A 23,793-nucleotide genomic window follows, 5' to 3' on the forward strand; every position below is an offset into this window, starting at 1 on the left:
ACTCTCTTCGTTTTTCAACATAATTTTTTATAAATTTCATTAATAAGCTATATATGAATGTATATAAAAATATTTTAAAATGTAGGTTAATGCATTTTGATCCTTCTAATAAAATCTTTAAAAAAACATATTTAAGAATAAAAGGAGTAGATGGAGTTAACTATGTCAGATTTGACTCACCATTTAAATCTTGATCGACAGTACAGTTTTTTATTTGTTTTTCTGCTACAAGTAGTATTTAAAAGGTATAAGAATCCGTTTCCAGATCTCGTGTCAACATCCGTGGCGTGCACGTGGACTCGTGGAGCGCGCGCGCGACAACGATGCACACTATATTACAATAGCTAGCTAATGGCCCAGACGCCAACATCGAATTCTCAGTCTCTCACTCCCGCCAAACGACGCACCACCCGCCATGGCGCCACCGCCTGGTGCGGTGCAGTTGCAGCTGCTTCTTGCCCTCTTGCTCGTCGCCGCCGTCTCAGCGTCGGCTGCGGCATTCTCAAAAGAGGCGCTTCCGACCAGCTCCGGCTACCTCCCCGTCGACACGTCCACCAACGCCTCGCTCTTCTTCGCTTTCTACGAGGCCAGTGCCCCCCTCGCCGCGCCGGCCGACACGCCGTTGCTCCTCTGGCTCGAGGGCGGCCCCGGCTGCTCCGGGCAGCTCAGCAACTTCCTCCAGCTCGGCCCCTACTCCCTCCGCCGCCGAACCAGCAACCACACCGCCGTCTCGCTCTCACGCAACCCCTTCGCGTGGAACCGCCGCTTCGGGCTGCTCTTCCTCGACAGCCCGCTGGGCACCGGCTTCAGCGCCGCGCCGTCCACCGCAGACATCCCGCGGACCCAGCCCGCCATCGCCGAACACGTCCTCGCCGCGCTGCAGTCCTTCTTCGACGCCAGCCCGGCACACTTCCGCGCTCGGCCCTTCTTCTTGGCCGGCGAGAGCTACGCGGGCAAGTACGTCCCCGCGGTAGCGTCGCGCATCCTCGCCGCGAACACGGAGCTGCCGACGCACAGGAGGATCGGCCTCCGCGGCGTGGCCATCGGGAACGGGCTGGTGCACCCGGTCACGCAGGTCGCCACGTATGCCGACACGGCCTACTTCATGGGGCTCATCAACGGGCGTCAGCGGCGGGAGCTGGAGGTACTGCAGGCCGAGGCGGCGGCGCTTGCTACGGCGGGGCGGTGGGGCGAGGCGACGGATGCGCGCGCGGACGTGCTGGCGCGGCTGCAGGAGGCCACGGGCCTCGCCACGCTCTTCGACGTGGTCACCCAGCGGTGGCTGGACGCCGACGCGCTAGGCGAGTTCGTGAACCGGGCCGGCGTCAAGGCGGCGCTGGGCGCGCGGGGCGACGTCGCGTGGGAGGCCTGCGCGGCGGCGGTGGTCACCGCGTTGCGGGGGGACGGGATGAAGAGCGCCAAGCTCGAGGTGGAGGCGCTGCTGCAGCGGGAGGGGATGCGGGTTCTACTGTACGAGGGGGTCCGTGACCTGCGCGACGGAGTGGCTTCAGCGGAGGCGTGGCTGGAGGAGGTGGACTGGGACGGGATAGCCGCGTTCCAGGAAGCCGAGCGCGCTGTGTGGCGCACCGGCGGCGAACGAGGGGAGGAGCTCGCCGGGTACGTGCAGAGGCACGGCGCGCTGGCGCACGTGGTGGTGTACGGTACCGGGCACTTCGTGCCGGCGGGCAATGGCCGCGCGGCGCAAGAGATGATTGAGGGTTGGGTGTCCCAGACGGGAGTGTTTGGTAGCGGCAACAACGGCGACCGTGTACTCGAGACCGGTGGCGACAGCCGGCACGCCGTCATATGATTAAGCTTGTAAAGACCACGGGTCTGACAGTTCTGAACACCATTCGTAAGATAAAATAGCAATGCAACTTTGCAACGGAAAAGTAAATATTTTTTATCCGAACCATTGTTCTCAAATAGCAACATGTCGGTGTTGGTCGACACTAAGAAGGTCGCTTCTATAAATTAAGTCTATTTACAAAAGTTTATTTGTGTCACGATCACATACATCGGATGAAACGCAAAATAAGATCCTATTTACGAGTTCCAATATTAATGTTTATAACCATCTCAAGAATTATTTGGATATTTTTAAAATAAATCTTTTATGTACTTCCTATCTTCATGAATTATATAAGTGTATGTATATGCTACAAAAATTATTTATGTATTCACTAAAAAAATATGTAGTCCGTTGTTAAGTACGCGTATGGATTTGATCAAAGTACATATTTGATCATGCGACATGTACAAAGACAAAGCTTGCTGAAAGTACAATATGCCTATGAATTTTAGTTGATTCACCATAATCATTTTCCCTGTTCGTTCCTTATCAAGTAAGACAGAACAATATGTGTGACATATTCATTTGTATTACGAATTGATGTCGGTATGGAGAAACAACGAAGCATGCATCATTAATTTAGATTGCATTCTAAATAGATTATTTTTTAAATAGCTAATAGATAAAAATAACATCATATTCAGATTCTACATATTTTTCTAGTCAAATTTCATATATAATATGTTAAAATTAGATTTAGGATTTAAAAAATATGATTATTTTAAAAATATCTATTACGGATGGATCGTGGGTAGTTTAACCTTAAATATTAAGGTGTCATATGTAAAAATAAAAAAATGGTTTGGTGTGACTTAAAAGTGGACTACGGGTTTACTATTATAAAAGTCAAGGAGCTTCTTGTAAAAATAAAAAACAATTTCGTTTTGACTTTAAAATGTACTGTGGGTTGATTAGCTAAAACTACAGAAACCTTTTTTCAAAATGATCAACAAAGGACGGACAGAAGCCATCCGTTCTTTAATGGTAGGTATAGATTTGTTCTACTTGACCAGCCATCAATAATATAGTAATACCTTTTGGAGAGTGTTACACGAGCTGCCAGATCGAACCATGTTAGACCGTTAGATCAAACCATGTAGCAAAAAATCGTCGATGGTAGCAAAAATAAGTTGCGGTTGTAGCAAAATTCGTCTACAGATGCAACAAAAATATGGTTGTAGCAAAATATCAATGTGGTTGTAACAAAATAACAACGCTGATGGTGCGTGGTAGCAAAACAAAATGTGGGTTGTGGAAAAAAGCGGACATCGTTATAGCAAGAAATCAACACCGGCAATGTGTTGTAACAAAAAACGACATGGTTGTAGTAAAATGAGATGTAGATTGTAGCATCACAAAACGGTGATTATAGTAGGGAAGTGCTGGTCGAAGCAGCGTCGTCGTCCTTGAACTGTCAACATCGGTGATGCGTTGTAGCAAAAAATCGTCGATGGTAGCAAAAATAAGTTGCGGTTGTAGCAAAATTCGTCTACAGATGCAACAAAAATATGGTTGTAGCAAAATATCAATGTGGTTGTAACAAAATAACAACGCTGATGGTGCGTGGTAGCAAAACAAAATGTGGGTTGTGGAAAAAAGCGGACATCGTTATAGCAAGAAATCAACACCGGCAATGTGTTGTAACAAAAAACGACATGGTTGTAGTAAAATGAGATGTAGATTGTAGCATCACAAAACGGTGATTATAGTAGGGAAGTGCTGGTCGAAGCAGCGTCGTCGTCCTTGAACTGTCAACATCGGTGATGCGCTGTAGCAAAAAATCGTCGATGGTAGCAAAAATAAGTTGCGGTTGTAGCAAAATTCGTCTACAGATGCAACAAAAATATGGTTGTAGCAAAATATCAATGTGGTTGTAACAAAATAACAACGCTGATGGTGCGTGGTAGCAAAACAAAATGTGGGTTGTGGAAAAAAGCGGACATCGTTATAGCAAGAAATCAACACCGGCAATGTGTTGTAACAAAAAACGACATGGTTGTAGTAAAATGAGATGTAGATTGTAGCATCACAAAACGGTGATTATAGTAGGGAAGTGCTGGTCGAAGCAGCGTCGTCGTCCTTGAACTGTCAACATCGGTGATGCGTTGTAGCAAAAAATCGTCGATGGTAGCAAAAATAAGTTGCGGTTGTAGCAAAATTCGTCTACAGATGCAACAAAAATATGGTTGTAGCAAAATATCAATGTGGTTGTAACAAAATAACAACGCTGATGGTGCGTGGTAGCAAAACAAAATGTGGGTTGTGGAAAAAAGCGGACATCGTTATAGCAAGAAATCAACACCGGCAATGTGTTGTAACAAAAAACGACATGGTTGTAGTAAAATGAGATGTAGATTGTAGCATCACAAAACGGTGATTATAGTAGGGAAGTGCTGGTCGAAGCAGCGTCGTCGTCCTTGAACTGTCAACATCGGTGATGCGCTGTAGCAAAAAATCGTCGATGGTAGCAAAAATAAGTTGCGGTTGTAGCAAAATTCGTCTACAGATGCAACAAAAATATGGTTGTAGCAAAATATCAATGTGGTTGTAACAAAATAACAACGCTGATGGTGCGTGGTAGCAAAACAAAATGTGGGTTGTGGAAAAAAGCGGACATCGTTATAGCAAGAAATCAACACCGGCAATGTGTTGTAACAAAAAACGACATGGTTGTAGTAAAATGAGATGTAGATTGTAGCATCACAAAACGGTGATTATAGTAGGGAAGTGCTGGTCGAAGCAGCGTCGTCGTCCTTGAACTGTCAACATCGGTGATGCGTTGTAGCAAAAAATCGTCGATGGTAGCAAAAATAAGTTGCGGTTGTAGCAAAATTCGTCTACAGATGCAACAAAAATATGGTTGTAGCAAAATATCAATGTGGTTGTAACAAAATAACAACGCTGATGGTGCGTGGTAGCAAAACAAAATGTGGGTTGTGGAAAAAAGCGGACATCGTTATAGCAAGAAATCAACACCGGCAATGTGTTGTAACAAAAAACGACATGGTTGTAGTAAAATGAGATGTAGATTGTAGCATCACAAAACGGTGATTATAGTAGGGAAGTGCTGGTCGAAGCAGCGTCGTCGTCCTTGAACTGTCAACATCGGTGATGCGCTGTAGCAAAAAATCGTCGATGGTAGCAAAAATAAGTTGCGGTTGTAGCAAAATTCGTCTACAGATGCAACAAAAATATGGTTGTAGCAAAATATCAATGTGGTTGTAACAAAATAACAACGCTGATGGTGCGTGGTAGCAAAACAAAATGTGGGTTGTGGAAAAAAGCGGACATCGTTATAGCAAGAAATCAACACCGGCAATGTGTTGTAACAAAAAACGACATGGTTGTAGTAAAATGAGATGTAGATTGTAGCATCACAAAACGGTGATTATAGTAGGGAAGTGCTGGTCGAAGCAGCGTCGTCGTCCTTGAACTGTCAACATCGGTGATGCGTTGTAGCAAAAAATCGTCGATGGTAGCAAAAATAAGTTGCGGTTGTAGCAAAATTCGTCTACAGATGCAACAAAAATATGGTTGTAGCAAAATATCAATGTGGTTGTAACAAAATAACAACGCTGATGGTGCGTGGTAGCAAAACAAAATGTGGGTTGTGGAAAAAAGCGGACATCGTTATAGCAAGAAATCAACACCGGCAATGTGTTGTAACAAAAAACGACATGGTTGTAGTAAAATGAGATGTAGATTGTAGCATCACAAAACGGTGATTATAGTAGGGAAGTGCTGGTCGAAGCAGCGTCGTCGTCCTTGAACTGTCAACATCGGTGATGCGTTGTAGCAAAACGAAGTATCGATTGTAACAAAAGATAGCATGGTTGTAGCCAAAAATCGACGCTGGCTATGTCTTGTAGCAGAACGAGACGCCGGTTGTAGAAAAAGCTAGCATGGTTGCAACAAAAAACAACGCGGTTATAGCAAAAATGGTTGTTGGTTCCAAGAAAAAAACAAATGCAGCAAAATACATGACAGCCGCCATTCGCCCTCGCCCCAACACCATCCTAGCATATGCAGCAATCCAGAAAGAGTGGTTGTAGCACCGCGTAACACCAATTATAGCAAAAATGCAAATATAGTCGACCCACGCAACGTTTAAGGCCCATGCAACGCACCTGGCCCAGTCGCTTCCGCGTACTGAGGCGAGCAAAACTATAAGTGCTGTAATCACTATTAAAATTGTCAAAATTAATATTTAAAATAAAGTCAAAATTAATACAAAATCGATGGTGTAATCACTATTAAAATTTAAAATAAAGTCATAATTAATATTTCTTTAAACAACTAAATAAAGTTGTTCATAATATGTAATAAAATCTCCAGGCAATAGTGAAAATAACACAAACTTCGTTTGGATGACCAATGTGTTCCTGGAAATTAATTTAGTGGTCCAGTTGCATTTCAATGAGCCTTTTCAATATAAACAAATATTTATAAATTTCCTTTTGACCTCAAACTTTGCGGGCTTCTTCAACCTATTGCCTAAATACTTGTATGCTAATTTTAACATTTAAGCAAATTAATTTATTAGCTAATTTGAATAGAAATCAGTAAAACAATTAGAAATCAGAAAAGAAAACTAAAGAAAGCAAAAAGGAAATGAAATAGAAGAAAGGAAAGCCCCCCTAGTGTTCCCTCGGCTTTGGCCCACTTTACTAGGCGCATCCCACCTAAGCCCTCTTCTCCCTCCTTCTGTTCACGAGAGGCGTGGTGGTCGCCGTTCGGCCGCCAATGGCCACGAGCCTGGCATCCGCCCCCTCCCGCATGGTGCATAAGACCCTTCTCGCCCCATCTGCCCCTCTTCCTCGCCAGGGCTCGTCCTCCCCGTGCTCGCCCGAGCCACCATCGTGATGGCCCTTGCCGTGATCGTGGACACCGTGCTCCCCGACGTCTAGGAGCACGTACCTCTGCTCCGTTGTCGTCACCTGCGTCGCCTGCAACCATCAACTCGAGCCGGGCGCCTCTTCTTCGACTGGATCGAGCCCGTCCTCAGCCCCGGTGCCCTCGGACGCTCGCGTCAAATTCGTTGTTATCAGCTCCTCCCCGGCCTCCCCGAGCTGCTCATACGCACAGCTGTGAGCCCCGGTTCCCCCCCCCCCCCCACCTCCCCTCTCTCTCTCCCGTGCATCGTAGATAGCTCCTCGTGCGGCGCTGCCGCTAGCCGCCGCTCGTTCGACGTAGTGGTCGCAGTTTTGGCCACCCACGGCGTGCACAAAGCACACCTACATGTGCAGGGCCTTGTGGCGATGCTGTCCTGCCCTCAGAACCGTCTACCTCGTGTCGCACCGCCATCGCTGCCCGCGAACGTAGCTCGTCGTCCCTCGTCACCACGGCTCGTGGCCGACGCCCCTGCCATTCGCCTCAGCACCCACGACCACCATCGCTGGATGCGTGGGAGCGTCAGGAGCCAGTAGAGCTGCTCCGCGCGCGAAATGGGGTTGTGTGGCGAGATTCCGACGAGTTCCAACGCCCTCCGCCGCGGAAATTGCTCGCCGGCGTTACTCCGGTCGCCGGAGCCGAGTCGCTGACAGGTGGGCGCCCACCCACTAATTAAGTAAACTAGTTAAATAAAGTAATTAATTAGTTAATTAATTTGTACTAACCGGCACATGAATGTGGGCCATCCCTGTTTAAATTAGCTGTTAGTTAATTTGAATAATTAATTTGTATTAACGGGCCCATCGTGATGCATCTGTTTGTTTTTATTTATTGTTTTTCCCCCTTCTTCTCTCCGGTAGATGCTGAAGCTGTTCCCGGATACGACTACCTCCGTTGTAATCAGCCTTTTGCAACAGAGCAATAAGGCAAGTAAACACCCCTCGATCATTTATATCGCCCATTATTTCACCCTCCTTCTTGCATTAGATTTTGATACTGTTGTAGATAGCTCCTATTCTGATTCATAGTCTGTTTTTGATAAACTGCTGTTTTTGTATTTTTTTATTGGTTCTCTTTTTTTGGATAGATGCGTAGCTATTGAATACACGTTCCATATTTCTTTACACATTTATCAATTTTCTCAATACATGATGATTTGATTTGTTTATAAAATAGATTTCTTGAACATTTTTTAAATATGTGTTAAACATTTCAATTTACATTGAACATTTGTTTCGATGATATGAAGTATTTTTTTGAAACTACACATTATTTTTATATTGAATATTACGAAAAATGCCATGAATATATTTTTAAAATGCATGAAATACTGCTTTTAAAATGACACATGCATTTTTTGAATGGTACAAAATATTATTTTTGAATTATGTATACATATTGTTACATTGTATAAACATTCCACACAAAAAGTTATGAACATTTTTTGAAATGATTGAAGATTTTCGAAATGTCTCGAACATTGTTTTAATGCTATTAACGTTTTTAAAGTTGTGTGATCATTGTTTGAACACAATATGGACATGTTTTGAACGCACGATGAAATTTCTTTAAATTAAATACAATATTTTTATTTCAGAATAAAAATACTAATAAAACACTAAAATAAATAAACTAACGCTACTGGACCGGTCCACTTTGCCTGCTCCTACGATGAGGGACTCTCGGTCTCGCACTAAGCAAGACAGAGCCTCACCCTGCGGCATTTCCTATTTAGCGCTGCAGGCACCGGTTTCTTCGGTTTTCAGCTAACCGGTGGCTGCAGGCACATTAGCTGGGCTCGGCCCATTTCGTTCACCTGTCCGTTTTCATGTCATGCATGGTGATGCATCTACTTGTTTTTATTTATTGTTTCTTCCTCCTCTTCCCTCCGGTAGATGCCGAAGCTGATGTTATTGCAGGGTACGACTACCCCTGTTGTGATCAGCCTTTTGCAACAGAGCAACAAGGCAAGCAAACCCCCCTCGACCATTTATATCGCCCATTATTTCTCCCTCCTTCTTGCATTAGATTTTGATATTGTTGTAGATAGCTCCTATTCTGATTCATAGTCTGTTTTTGATAAACTGCTGTTTTTGTATTTTTTTTATTGGTTCTCTTTTTTTGGATAGATGCGTAGCTATTGAATACACGTTCCATATTTCTTTACACATTTATCATTTTTCTCAATACATGATGATTTGATTTGTTTATAAAATAGATTTCTTGAACATTTTTTAAATATGTGTTAAACATTTTCAATTTACATTGAACATTTGTTTCGATGATATGAAGTATTTTTTTTGAAACTACACATTATTTTTATATTGAATATTACGAAAAATGCCATGAATATATTTTTAAAATGCATGAAATACTGCTTTTAAAATGACACATGCATTTTTTGAATGGTACAAAATATTATTTTTGAATTATGTATACATATTGTTACATTGTATAAACATTCCACACAAAAAGTTATGAACATTTTTTGAAATGATTGAAGATTTTCGAAATGTCTCGAACATTGTGTTAATGCTATTAACGTTTTTAATGTTGTGTGATTATTGTTTGAACACAGTATGGACATGTTTTGAACGCACGATGAAATTTCTTTAAATTTAAATACAATATTTTTATTTCAGAATAAAAATACTAATAAAACACTAAAATAAATAAACTAACGCTACTGGACCGGTCCACTTCGCGTTCTCCTAGGGCGAGGGGGCTCTCGGTTTCGCACTAAGCAAGACAAAGCCTCACCCTGCGTTGGTTAGGAGACTCAATCTTGCAACCTAACTAGTACTCGGCTGTCCCGATATATATACACAGTCATCGTTGGCATATCATGCCCTGACACATACTGTACGGGTACGGCATTGGAAAACACGCCACACCACAGAAATGGTTGACCTTCTACTAGAATGAGATAGGTGTGTGTATAGATTTCGAACTAGTTAGTACTACATATTCAGATGGTGTGCATCACCAGAGCTAAACCAGGAGTATATAGTACATATTCGGAAGCTAAGAACAATGCCCGCTTGCCTCATCAAAGGAAAGCATCAGTGTCACAAGATATAACAAAAAACTTATTAAGCGTCTTAAATGAGGAAGATGCATCTTCCACTAAGCACATCCGATTAATCCTGCAGCCTCAATTTCCGTCCATACGTGGTAGCTGCTTAACCCACACGAGGAGTTTGCATGACGTAGTTGCCCTGTCCACGATGCCCTGAACATGCGCCTCAAGCACATGGTTTTAATTAGCAGCTGAGTCTGCGGAGCGACTTCACATAAGAGGCCCGGCTTGCCTTTCATCATGATCCTCTCGACCTTGTGTGCTTTGAGACCAACAACCCCAGGCCATGAGCACCCATGGTATTTGAACACGTCTTCCCAATCTGACTGGTCTCCTTCTTTTCCACCTCGCATTGCATATGTTAGCGTTGAGAAATAGGCACCGACCCTAGGCCTAACCTCGAGCTATAAGGTGAAAACCCTAGGCCTGGTCCAAGTTCGTTGCACTCGATCATGATGCTTTTGCGTCGTTATACCTTGTCGAGAGCATTGCTCAGACTTGTTCTTCGGGATGAAAACCTAGAATCTGATCTTTGGTGGTTGGATCTGATGACGTCGGTGCTTGAGTGTCGTTGCCTTCGTAAAGGCGTTGCTGTTGAAGAACCTTTGTTGCAGTCCTTGTGGTGTCAAGAGATGGTTGGTGTGGATATAGTCATTGTTGTAGTTTGTGAATCATTGTTTTGATCGCTTTGTTTCTTATTTTTCTTTGCAAAGGCATAGTTTTAGTCTTGTGTGACTTCATTATTTCTTGTGTGTGTGCATTGGTGTTGGTTATATGCATCCTAACTATGCACCAGCTGGGTGTATGCTCATTGTTTTTGTCTCCACTTGATGCTTTATTTCTAGTCAATAAAATCCACCCTTTATAGAAAACCAATCATCCATATTTTTTCCTTGCTAAATGGAAAGAATAAATATTTCCTAGCTAAATAGGTTGTTGCATAGGTACACTCACTCATTTGGCCCAAAATGCATGACCTCTTGGAAATCATTGAAATTTCTCGGTACATAGACAATAGGTAACCGAGAGTCCACCATGAAAGAGGGTTCCACATTGTAGTTCATGTAATTACTCACTTGAGTATTACAATTTTGCAAAAAATACCAATCAAATAAATTTGGTTATTGAAAAATGGAAAATTCACTCCCTTCATCTATTTTGGAACATAGAGTTTAGATGCTCATTAGTTAACATTTTAGTATGGCGCAAGATATCTCAAAGCACCCAAGATACAAGCTGTAGAGTGGTGGTACAAATATATTGTCCAGCCACATTATGAATCATTTGCATTATATGGAGGCCGGAAAACTACTTAGAAAAGATGGTAAGCATCCGTGGCTCAAGCATCTTAATTATTTGTCCTAGCTACATGGCAAGAAAACATATACTTTTTTTACACTAAGCACAAGTCTCTGGATTATATCCATGCCAAATTAAACCCATCTACTTATCTAACCAACATGGGGAGTCTCTGCGATGCGGTTGTATTTGTCTACCAAGAGTCTGACACGCAATGGGCTACCTCCGAGGGTTCGTAACCCATATTGCGGAAGGACTTGGAAGTAGAGCTCTGGCTTGCCTTCTCCGATAATCCTCTTCGCCTCATTTACATCAAGACCAACAACCCTCGGCCATGAACGCCCGCGGTATTTGTACATATCTGAACAATGATCATTTGAACGCCATAATTTCCGTTTTGGCTCGCCTTGAACCTGAACATGAACGATGCATAGATCAAGTAGAAGACTGGCATTAGGTTTGTAAAGTGTCAGAAACACCAAATTAAACATGTCACTTTTGTGTCATGTATACATAGAAGCGTAGGTGTGCATAGCTGGAAATGCATATGTAAATAGTATTCCTTTTTCTAATGACCATGTTGATGATGTTATAGATACCTTGGGCATGTATTCTGCTACCTTGGCCTTGTGCCCCTTCAGACCAACAGCCCTGTTCCGTGAGCACCCATGGTTTTCAAACATGTCGTCTGCATCGACTGACTGCCTTCTTTTCCTCCTTGCGTTGCATCTGTCACCCTTGAGAGACGGGCACGGAACAATTAGCACTTTCCCTAGACGTGAAGTAAAGGTAATGATTCCTTGTAACCGATACCGTAGTGTCAAAAACATGCACACATATAACTTATATATTCTGCTTAAGGGATAAGAGAGGATAACAATGATGCATAACTGTATTTTTTGGAACGAGGTACGTAGATGCATAACTGAAATGTGCAGCAGAGAATGTACATGCATGGCACTAGTGTATGTAGATCAAACGGACAGGACATAAAATGTTCTGTTTTGTTTTTGTAATTCAGAGACAAAATGGTGGACTGGACGTTACGTACCTTTTCTTCTTCCGATGATGATGATGTGACAACCTTGGCAACCGGCTCCGGCTCCTCTGGTGCGGCAGATTCAACATTATCTGAAAGGGCGCAGATCAATGAGTAGAGATGACCGATCCAAAGTGTTTTGTCAAATATGTGAGAAAATGGAAGTGTTTAAAATCAAATGTCTACCTGAAGGAAGGTCGAAGGGCGCCCCGGCGGGTTCCTTAGGACCCTGGTATTTCCCCATATTTGAACTATTTAGTCGTCATAATGTTCGCCTTGGCTCGCCTTGAACCTACAAGTTTGGAACTAGGTTGTAAAAGCGAAGATCTAAATTTTTTTCTACTAAAGAAACATGTATACACATTTTATATGGATGGTTCGCATGGAGAGGAGTGCATAGCTTTAAAAGTACCTAAAATTCTACAACAATACACACATCATTTATAGTTTGTTCTCATGTTAAACCATACCATTCGTCTTTACAATGATAATACATCTACCTTGGGTATGTATTCTGCAACCTTGACAATCTGCCTCCACTGTGTAGGAGCTTGAACACTATCCGATTCTGGTCGAGGGGAAGCTCCGCCGCTGGGATCTTCCATTATGATTACTCGTAGTTTATATACTCCCTCCGTTTCTAAATATAAGACCTTTTAGAAATTTCACTACGAACTACATACGGATGTATGTAGTCATATTTTAGGATGTAGATTCACTCATTTTGCTCCGTATCTAGTTTATAGTGAAATCTCTAAAAGGTCTTTTACTAAGGAATGGAGGGAGTATAATTTACTGCATTGCAAGACATGGGGCAAATGAAAAAAAGGCGTAAATTGAATAGTTCCACTAGAAGACAAACACTTTTATGATCACAAACAAAACCGTATCGTTCAATTTGAATAGTGTGGGCTTTCCATTTTTTACCCTGGCTAACAAATTGAATCTGAAACATGTCTAAAAACAAAGAATCTGAAACAAGTAGTACAGTAATCTAGTGTGCAGAATATCAAATTAATGGACAATACAGAAATGGATTACGGACCCTATTTCTACTAGTGAAGGAGAAACCCGATAGACAACAATAATTGCTGAGTATACAAATAATTCCACGGAATGAGAAATTGGGGGTGGCTCTGTTTCCAGGTCACAAGAATGTTTTGGATCAAAGGGCCCCCAATCCCAATTAGAAAGTAGAAATGCTGGATCACAGTGATGGCCGGCCGGTAGCTGCTAATCTAATGACGATCATAGAAAGGATTAAGAATTCAAGATGAACCAGAAGGCCCCGCAAGAAGAAGAAGAAGAAGAAGACGAACCAGAATGCATGAACGTACGGCGGCGGCAGGCAGAGGACCGGAGGTGAGAAAAGGAGGGGACATCCATGGTATTTATACTGGTTCGTCACGGTATTTCATCTGGGCCGGCCAGGCCTGTACCAGAGAACATCGGTCGGTAAATGGCCGTACCTTACCAGACGGCCCGCGAGATGTAAACAACAATGCATGTCCGGAGACAATGTCCCGGCCCAATAACGGTTCCTAGGAGCTCTTATACGCCGCTCTCTTCGGCATAAGTTTGACCGGACGCACAGACGGGTCTCCCCAACTAGACCAGCGCATGTGGGTAGCAAAGAATGGAAACTGTTGCGCTCTTAAAAAAAAAAGGAATGTGCTCCGCTGAGTGAGTTGGACCCCAAGACCGGCTGCTTCACAAGAAGTACTGCTATCACTTGAGCTACCGGGCTATCTAATTTATAACGTGCCGCAAATGTTTGACAACCAAACCTAGCGCAGATCGGAACATTTTTTTATAATATTGAACGCAAACCATTATTTTGAAAAAAAAACATGAATGTTGTATGAACGGTAACACATTTCAAAAATATATACAAAATTTGAAATGACTCAAACATTTCAAAAAATGCAAATAATTATTGAAACGGAAAATAATTAAAAAATGAGCATGTTTTTGAAACGGAAAGATAATCAAATTCGAAAACCATTCTGGTTAAGTAAACATTTTTTGAAAAATGAGAACCTTTTCAAACCCCCGAACAAAATTTGAAAACATGAACTTTTTAAAAAATGTGTTAATATTTTTTGAGACTCCCAAATTAAATTGGAAAAGACAAACATTTCTTAAAATGTGTTAGTATTTTTTCAAACTCCCGAACAAATTCTGAAACAAAGACATTGTTTGAAATTTGCAAACTACTTCTGAAACACCAGAACAAAATTTGAAAAAATTAACATGTTTTTTCCTTGTAATTTATTTTTGAAATGGGAACATATTTTAAACTCATTAAGCAAATTTTAAACAGAGGATATTTTTTAGAATTTCGAACAAATTTTAGAACAATGTGAAAATTTGACAAGTTCACAAATTAGAGCAACAAAAAAGAAAAAAAGAAAAATGTTTTGCAATTTGTGAACCATATTTTGCAACTTGCGAATAATTTTTGAAAACGTGAACAGTTTTTACAATTAGCGAACATTATTTTGCAAACATGAACAATTTTAAATCACCTGATCAATTATTTAACATGCTAACACCTTTGGGAAACACGAACAGTCTTTAAAACTTTCCAATTTTTTTAGAAAATACGAACAATTTCTGTTCATGTTTATTAGAAATCAAATTTAGAAAAATGTTTCACGAAACATGTACACTTCTGAAATTTTGTGAACAATTTTTGAATAAACTCAAACATTTCGAAAAATATGAGCATATTTTTGAACATATTGATATCTTTGAAAGAAGAACATTTTTTAAACTATTAACAAATTTTAAAAACGTGAGCAATTTTTGGACACGCGCACATTTTTTTTCAAACTCCCCCGAATGAAACTGAAAACAAGATCGTATTCTACAAGATGCAAATAATTTTTTAAAACTAGAACATTCTTTGCAAACATTTTAGAAGGTTTTCAAAACTGGAATAGAAGGTTCCCAAAACAGGAATCAAAGCAAACATTAACGGGCGGGCCCATATTGTATCACTCGATACTAAATCTTGTCCCAAACCTCGACATCTCGACCGGTTTTAGAAGCATGTTTTCCCTCTTTTCTGTTTCTTGTATCTTTATATATGTTTTTTCTTTTGGTTTTGTTTTTCAATGTTTGTCGACAGTTTCCTTCGGCTTTTTGTTATTTCCTTTAATTTTCTTCAATACATCTTCACTTTTTTAATACACGTTGTTCATTTTTGTATACATACAGTATATATTTTGTTACACGTTGAACATTTTTCAAATACATGATGAATATTTCAAAAAAAGTTTTGAACAATTTCTCAAAAACGTGTTCAATAAAATTTAAATATATGTTGATTTTTTTCTGAATGAACTAATTATGTTTACATTGCCATTTTCTTTTAGTGATGTCACCTACATAGTTTTAAAACGCATAACATTTTTTGAAACATCACAGAAGAGTATGAAACTATATTTTTAATTAATTTTTTTGTACATTGCTTGAATCTGTATAAAATACTTGCACCTTTTTTAATAATAGAAAACATATATTTGAAACTATTGACATTTTCTACAGTGTATCAGAATTTGCTAAAAGTTTCACATTTTTCAATTTCACGTACATTTAAGAATTTGTTAAAAGTTTCACATTTTCTACAATGTATAAGAATCTGGGTGAAACTTTTTACACAGCATGAACATTTGTTAAATGTGTCGTTGACATTTGTTTCAATAAAATAAAATAATATAATTTGGTTATTTAGTAAATTTTAAAAAATATAAAAAAAAGTAAAACAAATGTACGAAAGTAACAAACTACTTGGTGGGCCCACTTCACGCGCTTCCTAAGGCGTAGGAACCTCTTTTTAGCACTAAGCAAGACAAAGCCGCGTCATCATACGTACTACATACATAGATTGAGAGTTTTGTATGATATTCCATATCAAACTAAACATGCATAAAACAAAGTGCAACGCGTCCTTGGAAGGTAGTCTAGGAGCGGATGCACATTATGGTGTATGTTGGTTTCATGGTTTATGGATGGGGGTATGGTTTCCTACTTGGACGTCTTAGCATTGTGGGTGCTTGATCTGGAGTTTGATGGTTTGTCTGGAGTGTTGCTCCGGTCTGATTCGTTCAACAACAAACGCTTCACTTTTAGCGAGTCATCTTGAATGTCCGAAAAGATATATATCCGCGATGGAGCCGCATCGAGCTTGGATGATCAAGTGATTCATCATTCTTTTCTTCGGTGGCTGTTGTGGTGATGCCGAAGACAGGTGAAGACATTGGTATTAAACTCAAAAATGTTCTGCTACCTTTTCAATTTGTCATGTCGATCCTTACATGACTTTTACTTTGATCTTTACGATATGAATGAGACACATATTACCATAAAAAAACACATGTCCATTCGTATTATTTGAATCATCAAGAGGCAAAAACACAATTAGTACAATTTTAGACATTAAGAACGATGCACTAAGGGCCTGAAATCATCATTTGAAAGATAAATCTTTCAATCAATCGAGCACCCAATCTTGCAACTTTGACGAGGCGACGCTCCATTCCGTTCCATCCATGTATGTTTAACCGACATGGAGAGTTTGTTAGAAATAATGGGATAGGACCATAGCACTTTGTGAAATCTCAAATGATGGCCAATGAATAAAATTTAGTCTCACACCATTCGATGAGAAAGAATTGGACGCCTTTATATAATGTTGAAAAGAGAAAGGAAAGACCGCACGCGTGCGCTCTCGCGCTTGCTCGCCTCGTCGGTCCTTGCCAGGCTTGGGCTCGGGGCGGGGGCGGCGTGGACGTGCGACATGCACATGAATGGTTCACTGAATTCCGGTCTACTTCCCTGCGGGGGGCGTGGCTTTTGTTTCGTTCTATTTTCCAGGTTTTGACAGACAAGTTAATTATTTCATTGTCCGGTAAGTATGCGACTTACAAACCTAGCCGTTTTGAGATCGTGACCGCGACACGATATCACCTATGGTCCTAATATATATACTGCTACCGGTTGTGGCCAAAGACACACCAAGAATACTTCTTGCACTTGAAATACTTATTGTATGCCACCACCCCCTCCGGGTACGGTTGAAAACATGCCTAGCCATATGGAAATGGTGTCAGAATTGGTGGAGTTTGAAGTGTGGGTTCAGTGTGTCGAAGTAGTCCTTCCAGAGTAGAAAATGGCCGTTCTCTCGGTTGCGATTCAACGCAAGATTGTGCCCTGGAATCGAGCCCCGAAACAACGATTGTTGCCTACTAAAGTGCTCATGGATGACCAACACAACAGCCGCAATCTCCTCCTCGTTGGATGAAGAATCATCCGAGTCGCAAATAAAATTATGGAAAAGGAACTCATTGACAGAGTCCATTTGTACCTCGCGGGCAAACCGTTGAACAGCCTGCGGGTGTCACCTCCTTCTTCTTCATTGTTTTCATTGTAGTATCACCGTATTCTTCAGTGAACATAAGATAGTTGTCAGCATCATCTTCTTCTTCATTGTCTTTCATCCTAACCCCTCTTTCTCCGTGCATGGTCCAACAATAATATGTGGGCATGAAACCTCTCTGAAGCAAGTGAAGATGAATGGTTTTCGAGTTAGAGTACTCTTTCAAGTTTTGACAGCCAACACATGGACAAGGCATAAAATTATCCATTTTGTTTGCCTCAGCCACATCGATAAATTTATGCAGGCCTGCAATAAATCCGTAACCGCGTCGTTTGCCGTACATCCATTGCTTCCGTGCATCGATCTGGCATCATACATGAATAGTGAAATGACCACCGTACATTGACACATGCAATATTTTTGTATCAATTACAGGTGAAAAGGATAAGGTTGCTCACCTCGGTCGAGGATACCATTTTGTGTGAACTTAAGTGTGACTCGGGCATTAGTCATCGTACATTTATTGGCGGTTCATCTGTATTATGAAATTAAGTATATCAAAAAACCATTGCAGAACATAAAGTTCTCTCATAAAACAACATGCAACTATGTAAAACATTTAAATGCAACAACAAATGCGATCAAATTGCAACTAAGGTAACAATTGACCGAACAACATAATGATACCAAGCCTCTTTATCAATGGAATAATTTCTAATATTCCTAATCTTCAAGCGCATTTCATCCATTTTCAAACGCATTGCATCCATCTTCAACCACATCGCATCCATCTTCATCTTGCGATCATCGACGACATCGGCAACATGCAATTCCAGTTCCATATTCTTCTCCTCAATTATTTTTATTTTTTTCTTCAAGTAATTGTTTTCTTCTTCAACCAAATTTAACTTCTCGACACGAATTTCTATGTGGGTTGGAATTTCCGATTCACATACCTCCTAGATTAAAAAATATATGTCACGTTGGTCGTCAAAATTGTCATAAACACTAAATAAAACAAATAGTTATAAAAGATAATATATACCACATCCAAATCATAGACAGGACGAGGGCCGACAGAGGCGGATACCAAAACCATCGCACTATATAATAAAAAATAATAATGAAAGTAAGTAATTATACAAGTATCTATCTAAATCATACAAGTAAGAACTTTTTTTTCTTTTAGAAAGAAGATAAGAACAAGAGGCTCATCACGGTGGTGCTCGTGACGGGATCGGCGCGGCGCGATCGACAACGGTGAGGACGGGTACGGACGACACCCTACACATGTACAGACTCTAAGAAGTTAATTTGAGTTCAAATTTTGCATCTAAAACAAAATAACTCCCACATACACTCCTATACTAAAATCCACAAACCACTCTACTTCTAGAGCATTTGAAATGAGGTAAACTAGCAGTGAAGATAAAAGAAGGAAGTAGCTAACTTTTTAGAACACTTATGTAGTTGGTGCACGCCAAACCTATACAAATATTGAGGAAAATGAAGCTTGGGGAGGAGAAAGCTTAAGTAGTATGGCTCGAACATTTCATCGAACACCTCATGTGCATGAACTAGAAGGGTGTCAAGAGCATGGCATGCACACCTCAACAGCCAAAAAACAGAGAAGAGGGTGGGTAGGGATGAGGGTATATATAGGCAGCAATTTAGTCCCGGTTTTTGTCTAAAACCGGGACTAATAGCCTACCATTTAGTCCCGTTTCTGGCCACAAACCGGGACTAATGCTCCGGGACACACCACATGACAGTCGCTGGATCTTTAGTCCCGTTATTTTGCCCCAAATCGAGACTAATGAAACGAAACGAACCGGGATATTGCCCTGACAACTAGAACCGGGACTAATGTTCTTTTTTGCTTTGACCGAAAGATCCATTTTCTACTAGTGTAGGGACTTGCCCAAGGAGCAAAACTATGACAAAAAGACCAACGAGGAAAATCGCTAGTGTATCGCTTGCCATGGACAAACGTCTCGTGTGCATATGTGTGTCAGGAGAGGAAGCACGATCTAATTGTTGCATGCGATACGTGACATGCTTTTGTATCCGGCCGGACGGCGGCGAGTTTGCTAGCGACTTTACCTACGTCGCTATGTACATGCGGTAAAGGCTAGCTGGATACATGAAGCAAGATTGTCAGCTTCGCTTCATCGTTTTGGACGTCCATCGTCGCATGTCGCCGAAGATTACCGGGTAACGTGGACTGGGCAACAGAGGTTGGCCATGGCCGGGAAGTAAACCTGCGTGCGTGATTGATAAATACGGAAGTACCCAAAATTCTCAATATACTACCCAGAATCTGTACTCATGTGGGCCCTCCAAGCCACATAAATGAACGGTCATAATTGGCTTGATGTACTGTAAAAGGTCTTTAAACCATATGCGTTGGCTGCACGGTCACATCATAGTGGCAAGGCAAGAGCAGCAGGCCGGTACAACATAGTAGTTCCGCCTTCCCTGCCTAATCCGCAAGCACGGCCACAGTCATAGAAGTCATGGATAATTTGTTCCTTTTAAGAATGTTTTTTTTTGTCTGAACCCTCCCAAGCTCTCCATTACCAACCGGCAAGGCAGCTTGTTGTTATCTGAGAGATTATTTGAAAATAGTTTTTGACGTAAGTTGGTGATTATTTGAAGAGATAAACACAGCTAGCTGCCGTCGACCGGTGGTTGCCAAGTACTGTATCAGCATCAATGGTCAATAGCTGCATCGTCACCATCATGGTGGTCATGCATGAGCATCCAGACGGCCGGCCACAGCAGCTAGCGTGTGGGCCTTCGAATATCGATCTCAGTGCAGCCCATAGATAATGTTTAAAAACTCGATCAAGCTGAAACCTGATGCCAGCCGGCACTGCTTGTTTACTGGACATTGATTTTCTTGCATCACCACTTCACCAGTATATTACTTGTATGGCATTAGTCATTAGAAACCGTAACTATACATGCATACGGATGCAGCTGTGAGCTTGACGGGCAACCACTCTAAATGATGATTACAGAACGATTTTTATGGCAATTTTAGTGTCGTGAGAATGGCAAGGTTAGTTGGCACACACGACAATTTACTGGCAAAAATTTCACCGAGCACACATTTACCATGCTTGCCAACCTACCATTCTCGCGTCACTGAAATTGACATAAAAGGGTTCGTTTTGGCATAGGCAAAAAATGAAAGTTCGTCATTGGTCTCCATCTCGATCTCCATCCTTCATAGATGTGGTCAAGATTCGCTTTAGATTGTCCTTCAACAGACCACAGGATCATCAATCCACAACACATGGGAAGTAGGGCACCCGACGGTGTTCATGGCCTGAACCCATATAAATCTTGAACAGACTACAGGATCATCAAAAAGGAGCTGCGATTTTCACACTTCAAAGTGACTAGTACTAGCTAGTTTTACGCATCTCTCATTCATTCTAGTTTCAATACCATTATCATACTTGATTATTATGTTGATTGAATTCTATTTTCGTAAAATACTGATTGAGGCAGGAAGCCGGAAATAATTTATGTGGATACTATGTTTGTGAGTGGATTCATCATACGTCCTGTAAGAGGGGCAGATCTTTTCGACAACTTGAAGTACGTATAAAATATTCTCATTTTTATTTTATTATCATGAATTGTGCTGATTTCACGCCGAAGCGGGACGAACTCCTAACAACTGATCGCATACGAGCAATTTAAGAGGAATAGACGGGATTCTTTGTTAAGCATGTCATACATACAGACGAGAATACCATCTGGATTTCCTTAGCAATGTTGGTAGATAAATATTAGCTAGTTAGGGATCGCAAGTGTTAATTGTATATATGCATGAACGTGTACTATATGTAGTAATGTCGAATAGATATATGAAAACTTGTTGTTCGACCAAGCACGGAGAAGAGAGGTCACTTCTCTCTATATTCATGATGATGTCGTGTAACGGTTTCTTCATTCCTATATGCACGTACTAACTAGCATCTAGTTGAATGGAGCTCAATAATAGCACCGGTCGAGAACCAACAGACACAATGAACCAAAGATGATGGACACAAAAAGAAAAGGGGAACACAATATGAAGTTCCTAAACCCTCCAAAAGCTCTAAACCCCTCTTTAAAAAAAACCACGCATGGATGCTGCTGATGTGTGACCGTCTTTTAGTCCCAGTCGATGTTACCAACCGGGACTAAAGGTCCTTCTGCCCTCACGGCCATAACGGTTACGTGGAGAATCTTTAGTCCCGGCTCGTAACACAACTGAGACTAAAAGTTTAGGCCTTTAGTCCCGATCGTTTAGTTCCGGTTAGAGAACCAGAACTCAAGGCCCTTTGAAACTGAGACTAATGACCCTTTTTCTATTAATGCTTCGTCTTCCATGCGTAACCATCTGGTCCTACTAAACGTGTGTCCTGGCGAATAACAAATTTAGCAATGGAAAAAATACCACGACAACATATAGAGTATTGACCACCACCGTTTATTTTTGTCTAGGGCCCACGTACTATATGCTTGTTCCTTTGAATATTTTTTTGTTGACATAGTATAATCTCGTGCTACACTAGTTCATTGTAGATTTTGTTGCTACAATTTAGTATCAAAAAATAAATCTCAAGTTAGTGGTGTGTAGGTGTCAAGGTGCTCATTGCTCTGTCACAACCTTCTTTAAATTAATGCATCTACGTAGATCATCCAGCTTGTTTCAACTATCACGCAAGTATACAATTTGAAATTTTTGTAACAGCTAACGTGTCTTGGTTTGCCTTCCTAGAATATGCATCTTGCAAGAGACCAAGACTCCCATCCGTAAAATTGTGTTTTTAATTAATTAGGATAAGAACATACGTTCGAAACAGGCTTTTTTGCCCCGCTTTATATATAAAGCAAATAATCCAGCATCCAGACAACACAGCCCAAAAGAGTGATAAAACAGAAGAAACGCTGGGGCACCAACACGATCCTGCCCAAGAAAAGAAAAAAAACACAGAAAATGCCATCATAGGGGCAGGCTAAGCAATATGCGAGGGAGCGGAGAGCCGTCGGGCGGCCGCCATCAACGCGTCCAGGTAGCGCTGAAGCCGGTCGCAGTCTCGGGTCCTAACGAGCGGATGCCAGTGCTGCAAGAAGGCAAGGAATTTGAAGGAGTCAGATGCACGCCGCTGAAACACCCTCTCAATCACCATTTTGTTGCGAGTAGCCCAAAGAGTCCACATCATAGCTGCAAACACGAGTCAGAATAATCGGCGTTTACGGCCGACCTGGGTGGCCCGTACCTGCAGAAAATCTGCAAGGTCATGGGCCTCCCACTCCAGTCCCAGAGCCTCACGTACAAAGCACCAAAGGGCCTGTGCCGCGACGCAAGAGAACAAAATGTGAGATCCAGTCTCCGGGACATGGCACAAGGGACAGATGCCGTTACCCAGACCATGGCGTTTCAGCACCTCGGTCCCTGAAGGCAAACGGTCTCGGAGAAGCTGCCAAACAAAAATATTAATCTTCAGGGGCAACGGTGCCTTCCAAAATGGGGATAACCACAGAAGGACCGGCATCCTACACAGAGCGAGATAGGCCGAACTAACGGAGAATTCTCCCGAGGGAGAAAGACTCCAGGAAACACTATCGCTGACCGACGAGTCCGGGAGGGGAACCACTGACTACAGTAATTCCCAGTCCTGGACCTTGGCTGGACCGAGGGGACGGCGGAACGCAACATGCCATCCGTCCTCCAAAGCAGACGCAGAGACAAGGGCAGCAGGGTCGTCGCAAATAGCAAAGAGCCTTGGAAAACGTAAGCGTAAAGGCTCTCCATCCATCCAGGGGTCCAACCAAAACTGGGTCCCAGACCCATTGCCCACCGAGACACGCAGACCCAACCTAATATCGTTCTTGATGCCCTGGATAAATTTCCAGAACTGCGACCCATTCGCGAGCGAGCAGGCCAAGAGGCGTCTGCCCCGCAGGTACTTGGCCTCAATCAGTTGAAGCCACAAACCCCTGTCTCCCTGCAGGATCTGCCAAACCCAACGAAGCATCAGGGCAATGTTCATGCGCCGGGACACAGGGATGCCCAAGCCCCCTCGGTCTTTTGGCAAGCAAATATCGGCCCATTTCACCATGTGATATTTGGGTCTACCATCCCCTGCCTGCCAGAAGAACCTAGCCAGCTCCTTGTCAAAGGCGCTGTGCACACCTTCGGGCAGGATATACATCCCCATCATATACATGGGGAGGCTCGCAAGATT

The 23,793-nt window shown here is 42.0% G+C and overlaps 1 protein-coding gene across 1 annotated transcript; it reads left to right on the plus strand.

Annotated features, from left to right (window-relative positions):
- The first annotated feature begins 348 nt into the window (after window positions 1–348).
- LOC123420767 (serine carboxypeptidase-like 50) lies at window positions 349–1,912 on the plus strand. The gene has a single exon (XM_045107430.1). It carries the CDS (start codon window positions 416–418, stop codon window positions 1,808–1,810), a length of 1,395 nt encoding a protein of 464 aa, XP_044963365.1. The 5' UTR covers window positions 349–415; the 3' UTR covers window positions 1,811–1,912.
- Window positions 1,913–23,793: the final 21,881 nt, after the last annotated feature.

Source organism: Hordeum vulgare, chromosome 1H (genome assembly GCF_904849725.1).
Source record: "Hordeum vulgare subsp. vulgare chromosome 1H, MorexV3_pseudomolecules_assembly, whole genome shotgun sequence".
Classification (NCBI taxonomy): domain Eukaryota; kingdom Viridiplantae; phylum Streptophyta; class Magnoliopsida; order Poales; family Poaceae; genus Hordeum; species Hordeum vulgare.

What these genes read in the sequence shown, in the direction of transcription:
- LOC123420767 (XM_045107430.1), top strand. Translation starts at nt 416, where the DNA reads ATGGCGCCACCGCCTGGTGCGGTGCAGTTGCAGCTGCTTCTTGCCCTC.